The 26995-nt window shown below is 36.6% G+C and overlaps 1 protein-coding gene and 1 long non-coding RNA gene across 5 annotated transcripts in view; one reads left to right on the top strand and one right to left on the bottom strand.

Moving 5' to 3' along the window:
• SCAPER (S-phase cyclin A associated protein in the ER) overlaps positions 1 to 26995 on the top strand; it is a 352222-nt gene that overhangs the window by 120774 nt on the left and 204453 nt on the right. For all 4 annotated transcript variants that reach the window (XM_031956800.1, XM_031956799.1, XM_031956801.1 and 1 more), the window contains one exon: positions 22710 to 22846. In XM_031956800.1, the coding sequence (XP_031812660.1) occupies positions 22710 to 22846 (137 nt within the window). The remainder of the gene's footprint in view (positions 1 to 22709; positions 22847 to 26995) is intronic.
• The window catches only part of LOC116421980, a 95720-nt gene continuing 81824 nt past the window's right edge, over positions 13100 to 26995 (bottom strand). Inside the window, exon 2 of the long non-coding RNA XR_004232579.1 lies at positions 13100 to 13394. This is a non-coding gene — a long non-coding RNA (uncharacterized LOC116421980). The remainder of the gene's footprint in view (positions 13395 to 26995) is intronic.

Genomic DNA, 26995 nt, shown 5'->3' with positions numbered 1-26995 from the left:
ATTATTGGAAATTGACTAAGGAATTTTTCTAGACTCCTTAAGAGATCATAGAAGGACTGGTATATGTCAATTTTAATCTGATCTTTATCCCAGATTCAGTGATAAAGGTAGAAAAATACCTGAATTGGACTATGTGCTTGTATTTTGTTTTTATGCTAAAAGTGTAAGGAGAAGCGGGGAGCAGGAAGGAGATAGTTACCTCCTAGGAAAATACTGAATGGTCAATATGATTTATATCGTGTTTATACTTTCTTTTGGGTGTAATTTTCATTTATATAAGATTTAAGAAATACTAAATTTGTTAAGATATAGAGTCTAAAATTCAGACTAGACTATTGAAAATTAATTTTGAATACCTTTTTTTAAATGCATCATGAAAATATGATTCAGGTTTATTATCTTCTAATTTTTTAAAAAAATGAATGTACTTAAATATGGAGCAAGAGTGTAGGTAATTTGTAGGAGACTTTTGAAGAATGATGAGAACTTAAGTCTTCATAAGAGTTCGAATCTTAAGTAGTTATTTGGTTGACAGGATATTTTAAATCTAATATAGATTTAGAATTTCACCAAATTAGTTTTTTGATGATTAGCAGAGAAACAACCTGCACACAGCACCATACTGAGAAAAATGATTTGTTTGCTGACCTCTTTGCCTGTTAACACTGGCTATTGTGGTAGGAGGGAAAGGGCAGTGACTCCTCTGAGGGGTGATGACAGTTTGAGAAATCATGGGGAGTTCCTTTTATTCTGTTCCTTTCTTCATCCTCATTCATATTTGATTTTTAAAGCCATCTCTTGGTTCTTTTCTTTTGTAAATCACTTCTAATATATTTAACAAAGTAGACCTTTGTATTGCACTGACTTACAAACACTAGGCAAAAGCTTGTTTCCTTATCAGTACAAGCCAAGATGAATAGAAAATCTTCTGCCAGAAATCTTCAGTTTTATTTTGAGTGGATCAATTGGTTATAAAATTCAGTCTTTAAGATGATTTTAACATGTTGCTTTTCTGTTTAGGATATAGCTTCTATTTTGTCCACATTTTTACTTACAAACAGCATGGTTGGTTTTAATTTGGAAATTTCTTTTAAGCTGAGGATTCTTTCATATGTGAAAGGGAAGCAATTTCATTGCACTTGTTTTTTTTTTTTTTGTTTTGTTTTGTTTTGTTGGCTGATGATATCAGATCTAGGTACACTAATTACCGATCAATAAATCAAGAAACATTTTTAAAATTTTTCAGTCCTCTATTGGAATGGGTGAGAATATAATAGGCCATGATGTGCATGTGAGTATTCAATACTATTTCCTTGGTCAGATTTCTTTTCCTTTAAGGTATTCTAATTTCTTTGATGTTTGATTCAAGAAAATTTCTCAATCTGATGGGAGGAGAAAAGATATTTACACAAGAAAGTAGGAAAGAAGGTAAAATCCTAGAGAAAAGGTTTTAAGAAATATGATGGAGGAAAAAAAAAAAAAAAAAAACACTGCACGTTCTCGAGGTCTTGTGACCTGGAGGAAGAAGGGAACACAGGGAGCTCCCTTAAACCTGGATCTGACTGTGAGTCCCTGGGAGGCTTCAGGCGAGCCTCCTCCTTTGGGAAAGCCTCTGAATGTCCGGGATAGGGAGGTAGGGTAGGGGAGGGGGTGAAGAGGCAGGATCTAACCAGAAGTAGGATGGACAGAACGAGAACGTCTGGCAGTCTGGTGGGCTCCAGCCAAATGCATGAAAAGGCAACATTGGAGACCAAGGGAAAAGTGGGCACCCTGCTGTGAAGTGCTGCAGTCTCTCAGGCACAAACCTGCAGCATAACTGGGAATCTGGGAGCTCTTAAGTAGGAGTGGTCCTGGACTCAACTCAGCAGAGGGTGTGATCCGTGGAGGGTGTGGCTGCTCTCCTCCAGGATAACGGAATGAAATTACTGATCTTGACTCCCTGGGGCCGTCTTTCCTGTGGGAGAGCTTCTCTAGAGCTCAAGGAGAATTTTTCCCTTTCAAGCAGTTTTACCTCATGGCTTCCCCCCCCCCCCCAAGGTCAGGACAGTTTCAGGGTTCTCTCATCAGTTGGACCTGGGTATTCAGAAGATGACTTTGGTAGCTGTTTGAAGGCGAGCTTGGAGGTAGAGACAAGTACAGGAAGACAGCTGAGACCCAAGGAGGTCATGGTGGCAGTGGGGAGGACAGTTTGAAGGAACAGCATGGCAGCTGACTGAATGAAGTGGGGAAGGGAAAGTAAGACAGGCTTAAAGAGGAGGAAAGGAGAGGGAGAGGGACAGAGACTGAGAGGGAGAAGGACAGAGACAGAGAGAAGGAGAGAGGGAGGGAGGGAGGAGAGGAGGAAGGGAGAAAGAGAAGAAGAGGGGGGAGAGGAAAGGAGGGAGGAGGGGGGAGGGAAACAGAGAGGGACAGGGACAGAGAGGGAGAGCTGGGGGAGAGAGAAAGAGAGAGAAAGATTGAGATTTATATGTGTAGAGATGGTGATAACTGAAGGTACGAGACCCTGATCTGCAAAAAGAGAGGTGAGCATTAACATAGGGAGAAAGTACTTAATACATGTCTGCTAAGTGATCGTAGGACCCTGAGTCCATATATATTATCAACCACTTGAAACTTAGGGTGGATTTAAATCCATTGTATTTCTTCTGCCAAGTTATTCAGGAGAAGGATCTTGATTGACACAGAATGTCTCATCCCTGGGGGGCTTCAGAATTTAAATAGCTTGCCATTGGGATTGTTGGAGATGGAGGCTTGTATTCTAGTTGGAGGATAGACTCAATTGGAGCTAATGCAGGAGGCTGTGGACCACAGGCAGGCCCAGTGCGAGCCAGGTAGAAATGTAACAGCAAATATTTCCCAAGATAAATAAAAATGAAATATCCCATAGATAATGTTACATTTTAAAGTTAGTGGCACCCAGAGATGCACAAGCAGCTGCCATTTGCATTTAAGATTGACGCTATGGGCATAGTGACTCCTGAGCTCACTTTAAATTCCTGGATTCTGCTTGGATAGGGTCAAAAGTAAGAGGACTCAAGGTATTGGTTTAAAATGCTTTATTGACCTTTTCCTTCATAAAAAACAAACCACATTCTCTTTCTTAACAAGTTATTTATCTTTGTGTTTTTAGAATGTTGAAAATGGTTATTGGTTTCTTTGAAAGATTTTTTTTTTTAATCACATGGAGATTCTTTGTGTTTAAAAATATATTGTACACTTATTCATAATAATGAAAAGCTGATTTAATTTGCTGCTATTTTCCTTGTCTGGATATTGAGTCAGTAAGGTCCAGAGCCTGTTTCCAATACTATCTGTGTGACTTTGGGAAAATTGTTTGAACCTCTCTGGATCTATTTCCTCATGTATAAGATGATGATCTTCTAGGGAACAGAACAAAGTTTTGATTAAGCACCTACCATGTGCAAAGCAGTGTGCTAAGTGCTTTACAAATAGTATTACCTTCTACTTCTTTTTGTTTGTTTTATTCACTTAATAGTATTTTATTTTTTCCAATTATATGTAAATATAGTTTTCAACATTCACTTTTGTAAGATTTTGAGATCCAATGTTTTTCTCCCTCTTTTTTTCCCCAAGAGGGAAAAGAAAGTAAGCCATCTGATATAGGTTATATATGTACAATATTTTAAACATATTTCTATATTAGTCACATTATGAAAACAAAATCAAAGCAGAAGAGGAAAACCACTAGAAAGAAAAAACAAAAAAAAATTAGTAAGCTTCAATCCACATTCAATCCCCATAGTTCTTTCTTTGGATGCGAATGGCATTTTCCATCCCAAATCATAGTTTCATAGTTCATTTACATCTTTCCAGGTTTTTCTTACATCAGCCTGTTCATCATTTCTTGTCGAACAGTAGTATTCTGGAATTCATATTCTACAACTTGTTCAGTCATTCCCCACTTGATTTCAATTTCCAATTCTTTGCCACCACAAAAAGAGTTGCTATGGATATTTTTGCACATGGTGTGTCCTTTTCCTTCATTTATGATCTCTTTGGGATACAGACCCAGGAGAGGCACTGCTGGATTACAGGATATGCACAGTTTTATAGCCTTTGGGCATAGTTGCAGATTGCTCCCCTGAATGGCTGGGTCATTTCACAACTCCATCAACACTCCATTAGTGTTCCAGTTTTCCCACTTTTTCTCCAACTTTATCATTATCTTTTCCTGTCAGCCAATCTGAGAAGTATGATGTGGTACCTTGTAAGTTTAATTTGCATTTCTCTAATCAGTAGTGATTTAGAGCATTTTTTCATACAACTGTAAAAGCTTTTAATTTCTTCATCTGAAAATTGTTCATATTCTTTAATCAAATATCAGTTAGGGAATGAGTTGCATTCCTATAGATTTGATTCAATTTTCTATATATTTTTTAAGTGAGGACTTTATCAGAAACATTGGATGTAAAAATTGTTTCTCAGTTTTCTGCTTCCTTTTTAATCTCGGCTGCATTGATTTTGTTGAAACCTTTTAAATTTATGTTATTAAAATTATACATTTTGCATTTTATAATGTTCTGATTTTGTTTTGTCATAAATTCCTCCTTTCTCCAAAGATCTGATGATTAAACTGTTAAACTACCCCCTTGTTGTTTTAATTTTCTTATAGTATCACCCTTTATGTCTAAATCATGAACTCTTACCTTCTACTTTTAACTTTGGAATCTTTTGACAGATGAAGGTCTGTTTTGTTTGAAGTCACCGTATATTTAGGGAGTGTTGATCTCTTTTGAGATTTTACACTGAGTAATTTATTTCGTTTTGATTACCAGACCCAAGATAGTATAATTTCATTAACATTTAATAGTAGGAGTCTATCTAGATGGTTCAGTGAAAAGAACACCGGACCTAGAGTCAGAATTCAAATTCTGCCCAAGATACTAGCTGTGTGATCCTGAGCAAGTCACTTTACCTTTGCCTCAGTTTCCTCATCTGTAATATGAAAATAATAGAAGCACCCACCTCAGAGAGTAATATAAGTCTCAGAGGATATAATATCTGTAAGGTGCTTTGCATAGTGTGTGGCTCATATGGAGGTACTGTATAAATAACAGTTGTTATTAAGTGATAATGATGACAATGATGTTGCTTTTCCTGTCTGATGCCTTTTTAAATTGGCTGTACACTCTGAGGGGCATCTTTCCCTTTCTTTCTTGCATAGCCTCTCTGCTTTCTTTCTTCTGTACTTTTGATTCCCTTTTCTCTGAATTAGGGGTTCTTAATATGAGGGCTTGTAGTTTTGTAAAAATACATTCGAAAAACATTTCAAAATTTTTAAAATTATATTTAGAAAACAGAATAAAAAAAGGAAAACAAAACAAAATATTGTTGTATGCCCAAGAGAACATCAGGGAAAATTCAAAATATATAACAATAAACTACCAGTTTAAGAAAGGATAATATAATAGTAGAAGAAATTATATTCATGGATATCCACCTTTTCTTTACTTCTTTGTAGGTTCCTTTGTTCTCTGCTGTGCACAATTTTTAACTTTATTCTTTTTTTCCTCCTATCATCCAGCCCCACTTCCCCCAAGCAGGCTATTAATTAAACAAAGATATATTTATGTATACATATCAAGATATATACATACACACACACACACACACACATATATATATATATATACATATATGTATATTCACATACACATGCTTTGCTGCTCTCCCCCCCCCCCCCCCACACACACCCCATACATGTACACACATCTTTTCTATCCATGCTAACTCTTTGCTTTAATTCTGCTTCTTAACTTGCCTTGCTATCACTTACCCTCCCTACCCATGGATTCCCTTCTGTATCTTTTTCTCCCACCGTTTGCTTCCCTCTCCACTCATCCCTCCCTCTTTATTTCTTTATAGGTTTTAGAGGGTGCCATTTTAGAGGGTGCTGTATACTCTTCACTACATACTTCATGTGTAGTGTTGCCTATTTAACCCATTCCCCATATGAATAGGTCTTCAGAACTGGAACCCTCCTCCCACCTCTGTGTCTCTGCAGCTGTTCTTCCTTTGCATTTCATTTGTATCACATAACTAGTATTTTTACCTTAACTTTGCCCAACCTTTCTTTTGGGTTACCCAGTTGTTGATGTCAGTCTTAAACACATGTAAAAAATATAAACAATTTGTCCATGTTAATTTCCTTGAAATTGAGTTTTTATATTGACATATCTCTCCCATAAATTTTCTATTGAGTTCAGGTTTGGTTGAAAGAAAATTCTGTAAATCTGCAAGTTCATTAAATGTCCTTTTTTTTTTTTCATTCAATATTATAGGTAATTTTGTAGGATATGATATTTTTGGCCACAGGGTTAATTCTTTTGCTTGCTAGTAGATATGATTCCAGGCCCTGTGATCCTTTATTGTAGCTGCTGATAAGTCCTGTGCAATTCTAACTGTAGCTCTAGTATATTTAAATAGATTTTTTTTTTCTTATTCTGAGGGTTTCAAAATTTGGTAATAATATTCCTATGTGTTTTCCACAAAGGATATATATCTCTCTCTCTCTCTCTCTCTCTCTCTCTCTCTCTCTCTCTCTCTCTCTCTCTCTCTCTCTCTCTCTCTCTCTCTTTGCTGAGGCAGTTAGGGTTAAGTGACTTTCCCAGGGTCACATAGCTAAGAAGTGTTAAATGTCTGAGATCAGATTTGAATAAGAAAAACAGACATTCAGTAAAGAGTTCTGAGTTTATATTTAATTGGGATGAAGATCGTAAAATTAGACTATTTTATAACACAGCTTTTGGGTCTTGTTTACTCAAATAAAACAGAGCAGCTAAACTTCACAATTGCTAATCATTTTATATAATGTATGTTGCCAAACATAATTCGTAATTAGGCTCCTTTCATGAAAAGACTAGTTTTTGAAGGAGATGCTTCAGAAATGCCTACATCAGTTTCTATGTACAACCAGTATATAGAGCATGTGTAAGCAGCCAGGATTTAAAATGTCCAAAAGAACAACCATGAATGATAATAAACTGAAAAGAAAAGAAATATGAGCACTCTGAATTGTACTGTGTAGTTTTTGAAAATTCTGTTTTAAAAATAAAATTTGCTTCTAAGTAGTTCCAGAGATCAAGAATTGGGCCTGGAGGTCTAGAAGACCTGAGTTGAAATATGGCCTCTGATACTTATTCTTTGTGTGACCTTGGCAGTTCTTTCTGCCTCAGTTTCCTCAACACTAAAATGGGTATCTTAATTAATAGTACCTGTCTTATAGGGTTGTTATGAGTATCAAATGAGATAATTTTGTAAATTTCTTTGCAAACTTAAAATGCCATATAAATGCTAGTTATTAAAATGTACTAAGATCAGAATGTAAGTTATAGTTTTCAGCATAAAACAGAATTGCAAAAAAAAAGTTTTCAATTTCATCAGTTTGCTAATTCTAATTTTTTTTCTGTATTTGTTACTGAAACCTTAGAGTTCACTTCCCCTAAAAAAGATTTTTAAATCAATTTAAATCAAAGTGACCAATTATATTAACTTTGATCACTCTTCCTCTCTGCAGGTGCCTTATTTCTTTTTTCCTCCATCTGCCTGAGGTGTTCTTTTACCTATCCTTTGGTAGACTTGCTAAAATCAGCCTTTTCCTCAGAACATTTAAGTAAAGGCTGGTGTACGTCAGCATTGTTCACTATGTCCAACATTTCTTTGTTTTGACAAGTCAATTTGGGGGCTAACTTCTCTTGGTTTTTCTTCCATAGGCCTCAGAAGCCTTGGAAACTGCTAATCCTTTCTGATTGCAATCTCTCTGGGGGCTGACACCGTTCTTTGAATCTCTTGGACAGTGCTCTATAAAGGCTTGTTGATGATGCTATCAGCCTCTGAAAGGAACAGGAATCACACCATGTAACAGCACCAGCCTCTTGGTTCTTACCCAAGGGAAAGGTGCTTCTTACTGGTGTGTACGGGTCTCAGCCATGGGTCTCCTCCAGAGAGGGGTATAGTGCCCCAGGGCAACATCTGTTTTTGAGGCATCCTGGGGACACATTTGCAGTCTGTAGTTCTGTGTTCGTATTGCTGTCAGGCCTGCAGAGAATAATTATGAGTGGAAATCGATGTTTAGCTCACTTGAGAGCTATTTGTTGAACACCCATTGCTGAGCATTGAAGAGAATTCAGTTAAGTATCAGAGTGTCCGTTGCTTGAGGATAGAAGCTGCTCTATCTTAATACAGTCTCCCTAGCTGTGTTCTCAGCCCCTTGCTTGGCATCTAAGAGAAAGGAGGGAGGAAGGGAGAGAGGGCACAATCTCTGTCCTAAAGAAGTTCGCAATCTGGCAGAGGAACCCAGGCAACTTTGTTAGCAACAGATTATCCCCTTGTGTCAGCAGTAGGAACATTAGAGGCATTTTGGGGAGGAAAAGGTTGTTCTTGAGCAGTATGTCCCGGAAGAATTCCTAGAGGACATATGACTTGAACCTCAAAAGATGAATAGAACTTGGACTTTCTTCCTTGAGGGAAATAAACAAAAGATTAGAGATGGGAAGTGCATGGCATTTTCCGTGGGCGTCAACAGTCCCCCTTGATTGGAGTGAAGTGTTGTATTGCTTTGTAAAGAACAGATTTTTATAGGACACAAGCAATCCTTGATGACTTTTGAACAGAGGGTCAGCTCTATTATTGAATAGAGTATTCCTCCTTTTGTTGAGAGGCCCCAGCTCTGTTCTGTGATAAGGACACAAATTAAGAAACAGAGCCAGTCACTCTGGCCCACTTTTTAGCAGAAAGTTTCACAGTGTTAGCACATCTTGCCATTTATTCCCCAAGAACACAATGGTGAATGAATGATCAGTTTAATGGTGCTACACACAGCATCACTCAATTAACGGGAATCTATCCATCTTTCCAAGAGGTGAGATATACTACAAGCCTTGTGCTAACAGGCAGAATTATACAAAATATTGAAATTTCATCATTAATATCTAGACTTTTAAACTAGGTTGTGGAATTATCTCATAAAGGAATTGCTTTCTCTTTTTAATTTTTAAAGATGACTTGCTTTCTAGCTCTCTCTATAGTGCAGCTCTCCTCTACCTATTTATTCTTCGTCTTCACTTCATCCTTCAGTCCCTCCACTCCTCTTTTCTTTCCAAGGTCATTGATTTGGACTGGTATTCCTCCCTTCAAAATCTTATCCCATTATATAATCCTTCTATCAATCCATACAATCTATTGGCTGACATTAGACACTGTACTAGGTACTAGAAATACAAATACATACAAAATGTCTATGAAATATATATTTGATAAATTAAGAGGGGATTGGGGAGCTGTCCTTGTGGAGGACAGCACTAGCAGTTGGGGAGATCAGGAGGGACTTCATTCGGGAGATGTCATTTGACCTGAGATTCTAAGAGACAGAGTTGAGATGGGATCGTGTGCTGCCCAGGCATAGAAACAGTCAACACAAAGACATAGATGGATTCAGGAGACAGTGTCTTCTGTTAGGAAAAGCAGGAATACCCCTTTGACTAGACAGTAACGCCAAGGAACTGTAGTAATAACCTTGAATTACTTTCTAAGTAATCTTGGAAAGGTAGGTTGGAGCCAGTTTGTGAAGAGTTTTCAAAGTAAAACCTAAAGATGATAATTTGACCTGAAAGGCAAAAAACCAGGGGAGTTGATGGAAAGATTGAGTGATATGGGCTGATCTTGACTTTAGGAAAAGCACTCTGTCAGCAGATTGGAGGTTCTAACAGAGTATGGAAATATCAACAAGAGGAACCTCTTAGGAAGTTATGACAGTGATCAAGGTGGAAGAGCCTGAAATGGGTATAAAATGGAGAAGAAGGCTGTAAGTATAAAATTGAGTTGGGAGTAGAAATGGTAAAGCTTTGATACTTCCTGTTTCTGTGGCATGAAGGAGTTTAAGGATTAAGGAAAGGACTGAGATTGGAAATCTGAGAGATGTAGAGGGTGGTGGAGTTCTCAGCAAAACAGGGAGGTGTGGAAATGTGGTGCATTTGAGGGGGAGAGAAGCAGTTTGTGTTCCACAGGCTAAGCAGGGAGTACCTATGGAAAGTCAGTTTGAAAAATCTCTAGGGAGTGGTTATCAATGTGGGACTAGAGATAAACATATAGATCCAGGAAGCTTCGAGATGGTGATTACACCAAAGGGAACTCATGAGGTCACCAAGAAATGGCATAGAGCATGTTGGAAGCCTCTCTCTCCTTTTAAAGTACAAATCCAGCAGCAGAGCCCTTGTGAAGGTAAGGAAATGGGTTACTCTTGGGTGGCAAGAGGACCATTCGAGTCCGCATTCACGCTTCTTTCCAGCTTCTGCCTTGCCTTCCCAAGCACCCTTTGCAAGTAGCAGAGAACTTTGGGATAACCTGGCCAGATTCCTCCCTGGAGCTGCTCTCCATAGTTACACTCATGGAAGTTTGAAAGGAATCTTGACTGTGAGTCAGATGATCAGGGCTACAGGTCTACTCTTGCCAGATAGGTGGGAGAGGTCACACCAGTCATTTCCCTTCCATTTCCTCATCTGTCCAGTGAACTAGCTTACTCAGGTCTCCAGTCACACTAACATTCTGTTACTCCATTATGACCTTCTATTTTTATCACAGTTGTAGTGTTTCAGCTGTCTCAGTTTCATTATTGATTAAACAGGCTTCCATGGGCTAGGCTCCAAGTTTCTAACCAGCATACAAAAAAGGTTTCTATGAGAAAATATCTTTGAAATCCCATAGTACTGACATGACCAACTTAGAAAAAATAGCTTGTTTTCCAAATTTTAGGTTTCTTTGATTTACATATAGTAATCAAGATCAAAGGATTTTTATTTGGATTTGGATATAAGATATAGTATTCAGAAGAGAGACTAATTAAATGTTAAAGAACCAGGACACAATTTATACAATACCAGCATTGTAAAGACAATTTTTAGAATAATAATCCATCATGATTCCAGAGGACTAATGATAAAGCAGAGAGAGAATGGACTCAAGCCATAGAATGGGACATTCCATTGTGGACAAGGGCAAGTGAGGATTTGCTTTGCTTGACTATGCATATTTGTTTTATAAGGGCATGCATGGTTTCAGGGGGTGGTTCCCACAAAGGGGGAAGAGTGGAGGTGAGAGGGAAAGAAAATTAATGCTTTAAAATTTAGCACTGTATCTTAAGTTCTAGAAAATGTATGTCATGGGGGCTGCTTGGTAAAGCAATGAATAAAGGACTGGCCCTTGAGTCAGGAGGACCTGTGTTCAAATATAACTTCAGACACTTGACATTTACTAGCTGTGTGATTTTGGGCAATTCACTTAACCCTTACTCCCAACTCTCCCAAAAAATAAAATGTATATCAGTTTTAAAATGCCACATAGCAAAACAGTGTGTATTTTTTAATTCCAGTAGCACTAAATGTTCACATACAAAGTGATATCCAGGAAATATCCATAAACAAGAAATTCTTCAGCATCAAATAATTTGGTTTGTTCACTAATTAGAATATGTGAAAATATTTATGTTGGAAATGACAAAAAAGCATGGCAATAATACCACTAGTTCAAATATGTGTGATTTCATTTATTGTTATTTTCTCAAATGATCAGTAAGCATTTATTAAATACCTACTGCGTGCCAAATGTTAGGGAAGTATAAAAGGCTAGTCCTGCTTTTAAGGAGCTTACAGGCAATATACAAGCAGTTACCTATAAAGAAGACTGGCCCATCTCTGCAACTTCATGGAGGATCTTTTAGAAGTTACAATCCAGCTGGTTATGAGTGTTTAGGACACTTGTGACTCTCTTGATTCAGCGTTCAAACTTTTAAGTGTTTTCCAGTTATAGTTGTATTCATGATAGTTTGTGTTCCCATGACTTCAGGGGCCCATGTTCATCCTCTACATGACCAACAAAAGCAGCTGGGTGGCTCAGTAAGTGAGCACAGGGAGAGCCTGGCACCTGGAGGACCGGAGCCTATAGTCTCAGAGCTCTTTGTCTTTGGACATGTTATTTATGCTGTGCTTTATTTTCAGGGGTAATTAATAGTACCTATCTTACGAGGTTATTATGAAGATTGAATTATATTGATGAATTGCTTTGTATAATGCCTAGTACATAGTAGGTGTTTAATATATGGTTATTCCCTTTCCTTGTTCTGTCATCAGTCAATCAAGAAATCTTTCCTAAGAATCTGCCAGGTGGTAGAGATGGAGACAAAGCTGGGACAGTCTCTGCTCCCAAGCAACTGATATTATCTCCTTGTTCATGTTCAAGTAAATGCGAAAGATACTTGAAGTAAATAATAGATAATTGGGGGGAATGAGGGAGAAATACTTGAGGAGGGATAGGAAGGATAGGAAAGAAGTTAGAGGGGAGCCTGGAACTGAGCTTTGAAAGAAGCTGTGCATTTTAAGAGGCAGAGGTAAAGAGGGAATGCCCTCTAGATATGGAGCACAGTCAGATGGAAAGTCTCGTGTGAGGAATATCAGCAAGAGGTGAAGTTAGACCTATATTTTAACATATTTAACATATATTGGACTACCTGCCATCTAGGGGAGGGGATGGAGGGAAGGAAGGGAAAAGTTGGAACAGAAGGTTTTGCAGAGATCAGTGCTGAAAAACTACCCATGAATATGTTTTGTAAATAAAAAGCTATAATTTAAAAAAGGAGAAATTAGAAAAATACTTAGTTGATAATGATCCCTATGGCAGCGTTTTGTGCACAGATACTGGATGTCTTCCTAGGCACCTCTCTTTTATGGGATACCATGTGGTCAGCTTGAGGTGGTGACCTCTGCTAGCCTGGGTTTTGGTCAGCTGATCTGGCCTACTCCTGGCACGATGCTGACAGTGTGGTCAGACTGCCAGAGTCCACATTCTGTTGGCATATATCCTTCAAGAACTAAAGTGTCAGGCTTAAGGACCAGATGCAATCCACAGATTTAGAACAAGATTAAAATGTATTTGAGAAATGTTTAGCAAAATAACGAACAATCTAGTGCAATACCAGATGATATTACTTGGTATGTCAATCTGTGGCTACAAGGATTTGTTTCTCCCTGAATTTGACTTCGCTGTTATATGCCATTATGAGGCACCAGAGGAGGACTTTTCAGAATGATGAAATTTCAGATTTGAGGTGATGAAATTTTAGGTTTCAAAATTTCAAAGAGGCATTGTGATTTACTAGAAAGAACATCAAATTGGGAATCTTCAAAGACCTACTTACAAAATCTGACTCCAGTACTTGGTAGCTCTTTAACTATGGTCAGATCATCCTCTCAGAGTCTTCTTTTTCAGCTTTCAGATAACAGGAATTTTGCTTGATATGGAGCTGAGATGTCCTGTGTTATCTCCCCAATCCTCTGCTATTTTCCTTGTGTTCCTTTAACTTCAAGAAGGCTCACCTTGCTCATCTGTAAAATGAAAGAGGTAGACAGACTAGATTATCACTGTGATCTGTTTTATTTTCAAGTCTTGATTTGTAAAATAGGAAAAATAATAATCCTTACAATGTCTACTTTGTAGAATTTCTGTGAGGAAAACACTTTGTAAATTTAAAGCTTTATGCATATAAATCACTTCAGCTCTGTAATGATGTGCTTTAGCAGGGGTTATTATTATCCTTCCATTTATATTTGTACAATGGGAAAAACAGATTGTGGTTTGAATTCTTAAAGAGAAAATTCTACTTGCTTATTAAAAAAAACCTAAGCAAAAATTTATTTCAAATGTCTCTATTTACATTTTTATGGCAGAAATAGGTGTGGGAGTTTAAAGAATCATATATGAACACTGATCTAAATCTCCAAAAAAGCAGAATAATACATTCTAAGAACAAACAGTGCAATGAGAGCAACAAGAAGTTACTTTTAATGGAGGTTAGTTTAATTAGAGTTAAATTTTCAAGCTGTCCCACCTCTTTCATTTTGTTTATGAAGAAACAGCACCTTGGGCCACTTGTAGGTAAGTAAAGTCACCAAAGTATTAAGTGGCGAGGTTGGCACCAGATCTTTGGGATCCTGATTCCTGACATAGTGCCTTTTCTTCCAGCACAGCACACTGATCAACTAGCAGCAGGGCCATGTTAGTGACTCTAGGTCTCTATTCCAGTGGTCTTTCTCATATAGTATTCTGCAAAAGTTTGAAGAAAATCTCCCCTGCTTTTTACATATGAAAATATTAACAGAAACTCAGAATGACACTTGCCGTTTCTACAGAGCCAGATTGTCATTCAATACCATGTGAGTTCTTCATAATATTTTTTCACTATTGAAAAATGCTGTTTTACTTAGAATAATGTTTACTTTGGTTTGTGTGCTAGAGAAGTGACTATTAACTTGGAGCTCACTGTATTATTATTTGGGTTTTACTTAAATGGTTTCTGAAAATGAAGTTTGATATTAATCCAAAGTGTTGTTTTTGAAATTTGAGAACTCTCAGAAGCATCTTCTGTTACTGTAGACCCAGTTCATTTGTATTACATATTTTGAAGTCATACCAAGTTGTGTTATTGACAGCTAAGACCTCTCAGTCCTTTGCAATATGATAAATGAATAAGCTCGTTGAACTCTGTACTTGTCTTTGAGTCATCTATTAAGCCTCAGATTAGATCAGGAAAGAAACATCAGAATCTGCAAAAAAGATACAAAGCTTGTCCTCATTCATCATCCCCACCTCTCAGAAAGCTGATAGAGCATTTGTAATTGTCCCTGAGTGGCAAGGAGACAGCTGGTGGACTGTCATCCTATATCAGGAGGGTGGCTTGTCTCCTTTCAAGCAATGGATTAGCTGCATTTTGCTCATGCTGTCACTTCAGGCAGTGATGTGCATAGATTGTAACTTGGATAAACCATGTAGATTTATTGTATACACATAGAAAAATGGATAGGTTGGGTCATGTCTTTCACATATTCCTTATCTGTTACATAAAGACATCATGTGGCTGTTTGTTGCTGAGCTTTTCAAAATGATAATACTTTAATAAAGAACTTTCCAGTAAGAGGGGTCACAGCTGTTCAGTAGAATTCATGTAATGAAAAGTTTTATCAAACTGTAAACCATCTCTTGAGATTTCAGGTCATAAGTCTTGATTTTTTCCCTTAACTGTATTCCTATTGTTCGCTTCTCTCGATGCTACAATATCTTTGGAGCATTTTAAGGTTTCCTTTTCTGTTAAGTAAATGTGACAGGCATAAGTCAGATTTACTTTTGTTCTCCCATTCTTGATCAGTTTTTTGATAGTTATCTGTAGATTTTTTTTCAAATAAATATTTAAAAAATGAGCATTTCTTATCTTTCTTATGATTTTTACTTTACAACTGATGATAAAATCAGCTGGGTGGAAATAGGTTTTGAATTTTAAAGTAATAATGAGTATTTTCTTGTTTTCACATTTGATTAGGTTTTTCCTTCCTGTTTCCAAGTAAAACTAAAAAAATTATTCTAAAACTGTATTTCCTTTTAAAACTTTTTTTTTAAACTAACACGTTTTATTGTTACATCATTTTCATTTCTGTATATATCTTTATGCCTTCCAAGTAGTTACTTATCTGCTGTAAGGAAGATTTAAAGAGAAAGACAAAAAATTTACAGTTGCCTCATCAACCATGTCAGATAGTCTGTTCCCTACCTTTGCCACGAAGGGAGGCACTTACATTTCCTGATCTCTTCTCTGGACTCAGGCTTAGTCACCATCACTGACTAGCATTCAGTTTCACTTTATACGTCTTTCTGTTTACATTGTTGTCATTCATCATGTGCACTGCTTTTTCTGGCTTTATTTATTTCACCCTGAATTCATTCATAAATGTCATCCTATCCTACTGTGAGTATTTCATATTCATCCTTTCCTTTGGTGCAGAAATACTCCACTATATTCATATGCCACAATATACCCCTTTTCTAAATGATTGGCATTTGTCTAAATCATTTAAATGATTGTCAATCAGAAGCAGTCTTTTGGGGAACTTGCCTTCTCTCAGCAGAAACAACATGCATAGATGGGCATATGCAAAATATGTCTGAAGTTAAATGGGAGATGACTTTTGGAAGACGGACTCTAGGAGCTAGAGATCAGGAAAGGCATCATGAATGGCACTTTTGGGGCTTGAAGCTAGACATGAGAAGTGGGGTGTAGTGTGAGATATAAGGAAGGCTCAATGGGCCCAACCAGGGAGTGGACAAACGGGAATTATGGCTAACTAGAGTGGCCAGAGGAGCCGGCTGGGGAGTCAGGCTCTGAATGGTTGCAGATGCCAAGCTGCTGCTTGGATCTGATCCTGACAATAACAGGGGACCACTGGAGTTGATTGAGTAGTGGAATCATGTCATCAGAACTGTTTTTTCTTTCTTTAGTGGAGTCAAGAAAACTTAAGTATTTATTAGTCAGGCACTGTGCTAAGCATTGTTGCACTAAAAAAAAAGTTATCATTAAGGATCTCACAGTCTAATAGGGAGAAACAACATGCAGACAACCATAGGGAAGGCACTAAAATTAACAGACTGGAAAAGCTATTTGGAAAAAAGGGGGAGGGGTTCAGCTGTGACGTGAAGTAAGAGAATTCCAGACATGGGGACAGCCATGGAAAATTTGGGGAGTTAGGATAATGAGGAATAGCAAAGAGTCCAATGTCACTAAGTGATAGAGTGCATGGAGGGGACTGGGAAGGGAGGAAAGAGTCAGGAAATGATGTACGAGATCCTGGAGACAATAAGGAGCCACTGGCATTTATTGAATATTGAGATGGCCCAGTCAGGTCCATCAGGTCTGTGTTTCAGGAAACTAAAAGATGGGGTACAGTGGATAGAGAGTCGAAGCAGGGTAAATGAGCAGGCTGGAGCAGTAACCTAAAGGGAATGAGGGCTGAGGGTAGTACAGTTCAGGATGTTTAGTAAAAAGCTAGAGATTGGGGACTGCAGTGAGGAGAAAGGTTAAGACAGGATGAGAAAGATCTCTAGAGAGAATTTCATCCATGGGAGCTGATGAAACCAACAAATAAAAGGCCAAAAAAAGGGAGAGGAAAAGGCACACATAGAGCTTTGGGAAAAGCTGAATGGGTGTGAAACTCAAGTGGTCTGATTTGCAGCATTACTTTTGAAGGATTTTTGAACATTGCCTATTCCTGTCTTTTGATCATTTGTCAAATGGGGAATGATTTTTGTACTCATAAATTTTAGTCGGTTCCTTATATATTTTGGAAATTAGATGTTCATGAGAGAAACGTGCTGTAAATATGTTTCAGTTAACTGTTTCCTTTTTAATTCTTATTATACCAGTTATGTTTGTACAGACTTTTAAAATCTGCTACAGTCTCAATTGTCCATTTTATCACCAGTGAGCCTCTATGTCCCTTGTTTCATGAATTTTTCCCATAGTCATAAGTAGAAAAGGACATTTCTTTCTTAAGCCTCTGATTTATTTATGATGTAACATTTTACATGTTATGTTCCCACTCTCCTTATCTTGGGATACATTGTGAGCCATTACTTTTAAACCCAATTTTTGCCAGATTGCTTTCCACTTTTCCTAGGAGTTTTCATCAAATATTGAGACATTACCAAGTAACTGTGGTCTTTGGATTTATTGAACTCTGGTAAGAATACTGTGCCTACATCCATCCGTTCTGGAGAACAATTTGGAACTATGCCCAGAAAGTTATCAAACTGTGCACACCCTTTGACCCAGCAGTGTTTCTACTGGGCTTATACCCCAAAGAGATACTAAAGAAGGGAAAGGGACCTGTATGTGCCAAATGTTTGTGGCAGCCGTGTTTGTAGTGGCTAGAAGCTGGAAAATGAATGGATGCCCATCAATTGGAGAATGGTTGAATAAATTGTGGTATATGAATGTTATGGAATATGATTGTTCGGTAAGAAATGACCAGCAGGATGAATACAGAGAGGCTTGGAGAGACTTACATGAACTGATGCTGAGTGAAATGAGCAGAACCAGGAGATCATTATATACCTCAACAACGATACTGTATGAGGATGTATTCTGATGGAAGTGGATTTCTTCGACAAAGAGAAGATCTAACTCAGTTTCAATTGATCAAGGATGGACAGAAGCAGCTACCCCCAGAGAAGGAACACTGGGAAATGAATGTAAACTGCTTGCATTTTTGTTTTTCCTCCCTGGTTATTTATACCTTCTGAATCCAATTCTCCCTGAGCAGCAAGAGAACTGTTCGGTTCTGCACACAAATATTGTATCTAAAATATACTGTAACCTCTTTAACATGTATAGGACTGCTTGCCCTCTGGGGGAGGGAGAGAGGGGAAAAATCGGAACAGAAGTGAGTGCAAGGGATAATGTTGTAAAAAATTCTGGGGTTCTGTCAATAAAAAGTTGTTAAAAAAAAATAATACTGTGCCTAGAGCTGGGAAGACTTGAGTTTGATAAACTGAAAAATATAAAAAATATGAGTGAGTGTTGCTTGTTGAGTATTTTTTAAAAAAAGAGTTTTTAGCATAGGCAAATGATAATTTTAAGACTCTTTAAAAGAGAGCTCTCTCATCATTATATCAGAATCATTCAAAATTGTTTGGAAGATAAAGCACTAGAAAGCCTTTATAAAATAGGAAGCTATGTCATTTCCAGAATTGTTTACTGTTTTGATTGAGGAAAATTAGGGTTTAAGTTAGAGAAGAATTCTCTATGAATGGTGGAGGCTTTAAATTCTCTAATTTGTAGGTGACATTTTATTGATTGTATTCTGTTCTAAGACATTGCAGAGCATCCTAGAAGTGATTTATTATTGTCAAAGTGAATTTAGCCTGACCATCCACATAGAAAAGAGATTAAAAAAAAGATAAAGATAAAAAAAAGAAAAACTTGTCCACCAGCTGGTATATTTGAAATAGATAGAACATATAGTGACAGTAGACTGGACCCAGAGCTAAATAGAACAAGAAGAATGATCTAGTTTGCTTTGGTAGAATTGAAGAGTCTTTTAATCTCAAGCTTTCCATCAAAGAAAGCAAAGGCTTTTTAAAATGCCAACATTCCACTTTCTTGGCAGTGTGACACCATGTGACAGTGAAACATGAAATATGGCAATGTCTGAAGAATTTAAAATGTGTATCTCACAAATGGCAACAAAGAGGCATGTGGTGAGTACGAGTAAGCTGCAGTTTATGATCAATAAGGAGCTTTGAACTACAGGAAGAAAATATGTCATGAAGGAATTATATTCTTGTAAGAAAAGATGAACTGGTCATGTGGTACACTGAAGGGATGCTAGACTGGTGGACCCATGGAGTGCTCCTCTTGTACCTTCTTATGTCAGAAGAAAGTGAGGGAGCCCTCTAGTGCATCATATGACAAGCCTGTGATGAACTTATTAGAGTATGTGCACAGACCACATGTCCAGGCAGAGATTTGTGATTTTGGTTTTTGGAAAGAACTTCCAGTTGGATGAGATCATAGATTCATTTCACTTTCTGAATAATTCATCTGGTATTAATGAAAACAGGATGAAAGCAAGAAGTCGTCTTCTCACCTAAGATGACCAGTGTTGTGGAAGATGCCCTATATTTTAGCAGCTGAGCATTTATCTCTTGTCCATGTCATGTTTTTGGTCAGGTAAGATGATCAATATACTGACCTTGTGAAGGGAATAAAATAACAATGAATAGAGAAATCCATTGGTTAAAATAATTCCAATATGGTCTAGTTAGTTTTATTATATTCCATGGTCATAATTTGAAATCTAGTGCACTGTATTGAATAGCACAAATCCACTAGTACTTGCTGTTGCCTAGAAAAATAATCAGCCTGCCACTTACACTTTTCAAAAGCATAGCTATGCGTATAAGTTTCTTTTGTTACTTCCAGATATCTGTAACAAATTTGGGTTTATATCTTAAAATGATGCTCTGAGCCCCACTATTTTTCTCTTTTTGAAATCTTATTCCTATGACTAACTGTTGTATTTATCATATGATACCCTATTACAAGAGGTTTAAAAAATGATTTTCCTACAATTAGAAAATGAAAGATAAAATAGGAAACTCCATTCGTCGTAATCATTCTTAAAATCACTCTGAGAAAGTGATTTTAGCTCTTCTCTTTACTTTTCTTTTCAAAATACAAGGGGAGAGTTATACTCCTTCCAAATAGTCCTGACTACCACCTCTAGGATCATAGATCTGGAATAGAAAAGGTGCTCCTCAGAGGCCCACTAGTTCAGTGGATGTAAAACTTGAAGGGACTTGGGCCATTCTTGCAGTCCCTTTATTTTATATGTAAGTATTGCCCCTATTACTCTAGTTATTGAAGTTCTTTATTTATTTAAGGAGTACTGTATAATTGAATATATACAAGTTTTTTATGTGCATTGTAGATTGATCCCCAAGTATTTTGTGCATTTTTTAGTTATTTAGAATCTATTAATATCATTTTAAAATATAGTGATTTTTGATGGTTTATTTGCTGAAGTAATTAGTTATTTTTGTGTATCAGATGCTGTGCTAAGCAATAGGGATACAAGGAATGATTTTTTTTAAAAACAAAAGCCAGTTCTTGTTCTTAATGAACTTACATTGTAAAGGGAGAAACAGCATGTAAATAACTCAGTATGTTTACTATTTGTAGAGAGAATAAATGAAAAGCAATATGAGAAGGTAGAGTCTATTTCCATCTTTTCTTTTAATTCCTATTACTTAGCACAATGGCTGGTCCCTAGTACACTTAATAAATGCTTGGTAATTGATTAGTTGATTCGTTTTTTCCTACTTCATTTTTCTCAAGTTCCATTTCTGCTTCCTTGCATTTCCTTATACTGACATAGTAGAGGTCAAAGATAGTTCTCAGTGATGAGAATGTTGTTTTAGAAGAGCAAGTATACTGTTTAATGTCTATTTTTTTGTCCAAATTTCATATATAAATCTTCTGGTGGTATTCTGACTTAGTTGTCAAGCTTTGTGCCTATTCATTTCACCTGTACAGCTTTTCTCTGTGTTACATCCACATCAGTATTGCTCTAGACTATATTGCCTGTGGTTTCTTTGCCTCTTTGTCAAGGAGATTGAGTGCTGGCTGAAGTTGTTTCTGAGTTCTTTTGACTGCTTTGTTGTGGAGGTTGTTTTGCATCTGTTAAGACTTCTTCAAGAAATGGAAAAGTACCTTTACTACCATCTGTTTTCCCTTTTATTTGGAATAGAGTGCTAGTTATTTTTCATTTTTCAGAATCAGCATCTTAAGTAGATCATGTTAATATTATGATAATTGTTTGCTTAAGAGCTTGTGTTTGATAAGCGTAAGGGAATAACAGCATGCTTCAGTGAGAAGAGCACTGAATTTGGGTCACAGGCCCTAGGTTTGAATCTTATATCTACCATTTAATTACTGTCTCATTTTAGACGTGTCATTTAATATCGCTGGACCTCAGTTGCCTGACACATAAAATAAGTGGATTGGACTAAGAGATTTCTAAGATCTCTTCCAGCTCCATTTGTGAGTGAAATATTACAAATTTCAGTATGACACTTAAAACAATCTTTTTTTGTATGCAGTACTCAAATACTTAATTAAAAATATATAATTTAATTTGTATGCACATAGGACTTTTTTTTTCCCACTTTAGATTTTATAAATTGTTTTGGTTGGAAAATTTCTTAACCTTGTAGCCACTACTTTTGTTCATGAACTTCTTTGAACTTAAGCTTAGCGTTTCAAATAATAAATTTACCAAGCCCATACTTAGATTCTTTTCAACTTGTTTAAGATATGTCAGAACTTTTGCTACATTTTAATAATCTAGGGAAAAACTGGGTTTTCTTATACTTAACCATGCCTTCAAAAAAAGTCTAATTGACTCTTTTGGTCTATGTCAAACCAGTTTCTCATAGTTGTACTGCAGAACCTTTGAATTCCTCTCTCTGCTCTAAGAGTGTGTCATTCCTGATCTGTGACGTGAGGGTGACTGCTGCATTGCTAAGAGGGAGGAAGACTCCAAAGAGGTTTCACACAGTAGTGTAGGATTAAGAATTTAACAGACCAGAGTACACAGTTTGGCCTCCCATAGAGAGTTGCATAGGAACTTGAAACTTGGAGATGAGGAGGAGGATCTTTCTGAGTTCATTGTTTGAAAGCACCAAGGTGAGAAAAGATAGGTTGAATGTGGGAAGCAACTGGTGAGTCAGTGTCGGTGAAATTCATATGAAACTTGGTTGAAAAGCTAAACTGAGGCCAGATTGTGACGAGCCTTGAATGCCATATATGGAGCTTTTTAAATAGAATCTAGGGAGGAGACTAAAATGATTCTTAATTTCTTTTTATTATTACTTTTATTTGATTTGGGGCTTGAGTTTATTTCCTGGGTTTATCTGTCCTGGGATTATTGATTTTGGTCACTGCAAATGATATGGCACCTCTTCACTTAGAAGGAAGCACATTATTCTTATTTAAGAAGCATAGACTTACTGCTAAGTCATTTGTAAATGTTTTGTTCCTTTTTTCATGTAAATTGCTTCTTAGAGTCCTGAGAGAGTTAATGGTCTGTTAAAAGCTGATGTGAAATATTTAAGCCAGCTTGCAAATAGGGTAGGATCATGCCTGCTTTTTAACAGACTTACATATGCATGTTACTGGCTGAGAAGTATCAGAGCCTCACATAGAAGAGTTTTTACTTAAACTCTTTTCAACCTTTTTTTGGGTAACAGTGGGTGAGTCTTATGTGCTCATCAGGACCATGGAAATCAGTTGCTGTTTTGTTGTCTTTTTGCAGGAGCATCTGTCACTTAAGAAGTACATTGTTGACATTGTGGTTGAAAGCTCAACACCCACAGAGCCTGTAAAAGATGTAGATGAACGGCAAAAAAACAAGAAGAAAGCCAAAAAGCTGAAAGCCCGGATGAACTCCAGGTACTTGCTCTAAGGAAGGCTTTTCCTCAGTCCAAATATCACCGAAGGGTAAAAGAGTTTACAATTATTTGCTTTACAAATACCTTGAAAATAGTGCTGATGAGCCTAATTTATAGCCACTTCCTCTGATTGAGAAAGAAAAGTGCCCATCGATCGATGGGAAGCCCTTGCTTTCACCTGTTTAAGAGCCTTTCTCATAATTGGACGTCAGGGCCAGGCTCAGACGGCAGCCCCTTCTAGAGCACAACAGCAGGTTTAAGTATGTGCAAACCAGGCCTGTTTTTCTTTCCAACTATTGATTTTTAAATGAAGTATCAAAGAAAATCAATAGTAATCAACAAATAGAAGCCAATGGCTATAGTGTCAAATCCCATGACTAGATTTAATCAATCTGTTGTCTGTCACAATAAGAAAAAGTCAGAGAAATATCTTGAAATGGAAAGTGAGTTGTTAGCCCTGTAGTTTATCACTGACCTAACGAATGGCACCTGAAGATCGCACAGCTGTGGAGGCTGCTGTTGGGTAGTGGTCATCCATCGATAACAGTGCTTGAGGAGTGTGGTGGAAGAGAAAGAGGCTTGACTTGGGTTTGAAGTGGGGTTTTGCTCCCTCTTACCTGTGTGAGATGAGCAGACTAAATTAGTGCTAGGCCTCTGGGGTCAATTTTCTTCCTCTGTAAAATGAGTGTAGTAGAAGAAAAGATCTCTAAGGACCTTTAGCTCTGAATCCTATGGCCCTGTTTTCATTATTTCAGTAGATAGTTATAGAGCTTCTTGATTTCTTTATGATTCCAAGCTACATCAAGAAGCTTGAAAAATGTCACACAGAAGTACTTTGAACTTGTATCCTTTGATACCCCTCTGCATCACGTTGCAGAGGTTACCTTAATCTCTTGAAGGCTTTGGTTCTCTAGACTAGGCATGTTTTACCAAGGTAAGTTTTCAAGTATGGGCCCAAATGTAGACTTTCTCCATCTGTCTGAGGAAATTGCTTTTCTTTCTTAATGATTCTCTAAGGAGTGGATAGATATGTGTTCCTCAGGGCCCATACTCTATAGGCCTTGAACTTAAGGGGGAAGGTAGAGATGGGGAAAGCTCCAGATTCCTGCCCCCTCTGACTTGTACATGTACCAGACATGGCTGAGCAGAGCACATTGTAGTTACTGATCCCAGAGAAAAGGAGCCAATTTTGAGGCAAGGGCAGAAGGAGAGAATACCTGGTCTCCCCATCCCAAATTCTTGTTAGATTACTCTGGGGGGAATTGGGTGTAGCCTTTAAAGGATCATCAGTATCACTAGCGGAAGCTTCTCAGGTGGGAGATGGGAAATTGGATCTGGAAAGGTTGGTCAGATAGCATGAGAGTAAACAGGAGGAAGGGAGAGATATGGGAGACAGCTTTAGGAATTCAGTGCAGGGGTGGTCTGAGAAGGTCGGGTTGCCCACTTCTTCAGGGAAGTTCTGGTGCTGACAGTAATGGCAGCCTGAGGCAATCCTTGATGTCCTCACTAAGAGAATGGCTTCTACTGTATTTTACTTTGTTGATTTAATTTTTCATTTTCTTTTTAATTTTGTGTCTTATATTTATTTATATTAAATGTACATATTTAATACATATTAAAGATATTTATATTTAATTTTGTATGTTATCTTCTTTTTAGTAAAGTACCCTACAGATTTTTCAATTTTGTTCGTCTTTTCAAAGGCCCAGCTTTTAGTTTTATCATTTCTATATTCTTTCTGGTTTCAAATTTAATTTTGTCTCTGCTAATTTTCAAAATTTTTTCATTTGAACTTATTTTGAGTTTATTTTTAAAATGTGCATTAATTAAATTTTTTTTTTCAGTTTGGTTACTGTATGATTTAGGGATATTACTTTTCTGAAAACCACTTTAGCTTTATCCTAGAAATTATGGTATGCTATTTCATCATAGTCATTGTCTTTCAGAGTTATCAGTTATTTCTCTTTTCTTTTTGATCCATACATTATTTAGAATTTTATCATTAAGTTTTCATTTTAATCTGTTTTTGATTGCATTCCCCGAATTAATTACTATTCTAATTACTTTTGGGGTTATAATGAATGAGTTTGGTACTTTTGCCTTTTTATATTGTTTGCAATATCTCTCTGCGCTAATGCATGGTCTGTTTTTGTAAAATGTCTTATGTGGTGCTGTGAATACATGTATTTTGGGATTCTCCCATTCATAGAGCATAATTCATCTCCTCCATTATCTACTAGTATGTTTAATATTATAAATGCCCTTTGTTAGGTGTTCCTGAGAACACCTTTATTCTTATTTCCCTTATGTATCTTTAGGAATGATATTAGTTTGAGGTATGTTGTTCCTTTGAGCAGAAACAGTATCATTTCCTTGTTCTCTGAGTTTTGTCTAATAGTCACAAATGGCATTATGGCCTTTTTGAATCCATCTAATGCACAGGAAACTTAGTTTGAGTCTCTTATTTGATTCTGGGTATATTTTTGTGTTTTAGATATTAGAAGCAGATTGTGGAGTTTCCAGTTCCCTCTCATTTATGCCACTCAGTTTCTTTTTATTGAAATATTTAATCCTTTCACATTTAAAATTATGAGAATTAGGCTTATGTTTTCTATTGTTTGCATCTCTAATACTTTGTTTTCATTTTATTGATAATTTTAATTATAATATTAAATAATTTACTAATTAATAATAAAATTTCATTTTTCAAAATACATGCAAAGATAGTTTTCAACATTCCCCTCTGCAAACCTTGTGTATAAATTTTTCTCACTCTCTCCCCACCCTCTTACCTCCAATACAGCAAGCAATCTGATATAGGTTAAACACATGCAATTCTTCTAAATATATTTTCATATTCATCATGCTGGGCAAGAAGAATCAGATCAAAAGGGAAAAGGCCACAAAAAAAAAAAAAAAAAAGAAAAAAGCAAACAACAATAACAACAAAAAGTGAAGGTACTATGCTTTGATCCACATTCAGTCTCTCTGGATGCAGATAGCTCTCCATCCTAAATCTATTGAAATTGTCTTGAACCCTTTCATTGTTGAAAAGAGCCAAGTCCATCATAGTTGATCATCACATAATCTTGTTCCTATGTCTAGTACTACTTTTTTAAAAGTCTTTTTTTGGTTGTTCCTATTACTCTTTTAATGAATGAAAGAATAATAAATGAATAAAAAGGGAGTAAAAAGAAAAACTTCATACTAAATTTGCATAGTCAGAGCAAATTCCTACATTAACCATGTTCAAAAATTCACTTCACATTATGCATTTTGAGTCTATGACATCTCTGTCAGGATGTGGTTAGTGTGCTGTATCTTTAGTTCTCTGGAATCGCACTGATCAGTTCTCCAGTCTCTTAAAGTTATCTTTCTTTATAATGTAATTGTATACATTGTTTTCCTAATTCTCTTCACTTCATTTTGTATCAATTCCTACAAGCCTTCCCATAATTTCTTATACATAATAATACTACATTGCATTCATAGACGTAATTTGTTTAGCCTATCCTCAAATTATAGACTCTCCTTTAGTGGTCAGTTCTTTGCTACTACAAAAAGTAGCTGTTGTATTTTTTTTAAACTTGGATCTTTTCCCCCTTTAAAAAATTTTTTTTGGGAGGAATAGGTCTAATAGCGTCCCTGCGTTAAAGGGTGGGCAGAATTTAGTGACTTTTAGGACATTGGGATTGCTTTCTAGAATTGCTTAACCAGTTCATAGTTATTCCAGGACTGCATTTTTGTGCCTGTTTTTCTGTAGCTTTTCCAACATTTATTATTTTCCTTTTTTTGTCATTTATGATTTAAAACATTTTTTCAATTGGTTATTGACAGATTGGATTTTTTTTCTTTTGAAAGCTTCCTATTTAAACAATTTGATGATTCATTTATTGAGAAATAGAGCTTAGCCTTATAAAAATGTGAATCAGTTCCTTTTATATTTTAATTATATGACATTTATAAGAAAACCTTTTTGCAAATATTTTGCAAATATTTTTGCAAATCTGTTTCCTGCAGGCTTTTTTCTTTCCTTACTTCTTCCTTTTCCAATTTTATTAGCTACTTTCCAAATTTGGTTGGAGAATGTCATCTTTAATCATTTAATTTCTTTTTCTTTATCTTATTTTGTTAGCTCTTCTTTCAATTT

This window comes from Sarcophilus harrisii, chromosome 2 (genome assembly GCF_902635505.1).
Source record: "Sarcophilus harrisii chromosome 2, mSarHar1.11, whole genome shotgun sequence".
NCBI lineage: Eukaryota > Metazoa > Chordata > Mammalia > Dasyuromorphia > Dasyuridae > Sarcophilus > Sarcophilus harrisii.
Note: the sequence above shows the minus strand (reverse complement) of the source record. Positions and strands in the feature narration are given on the sequence as shown.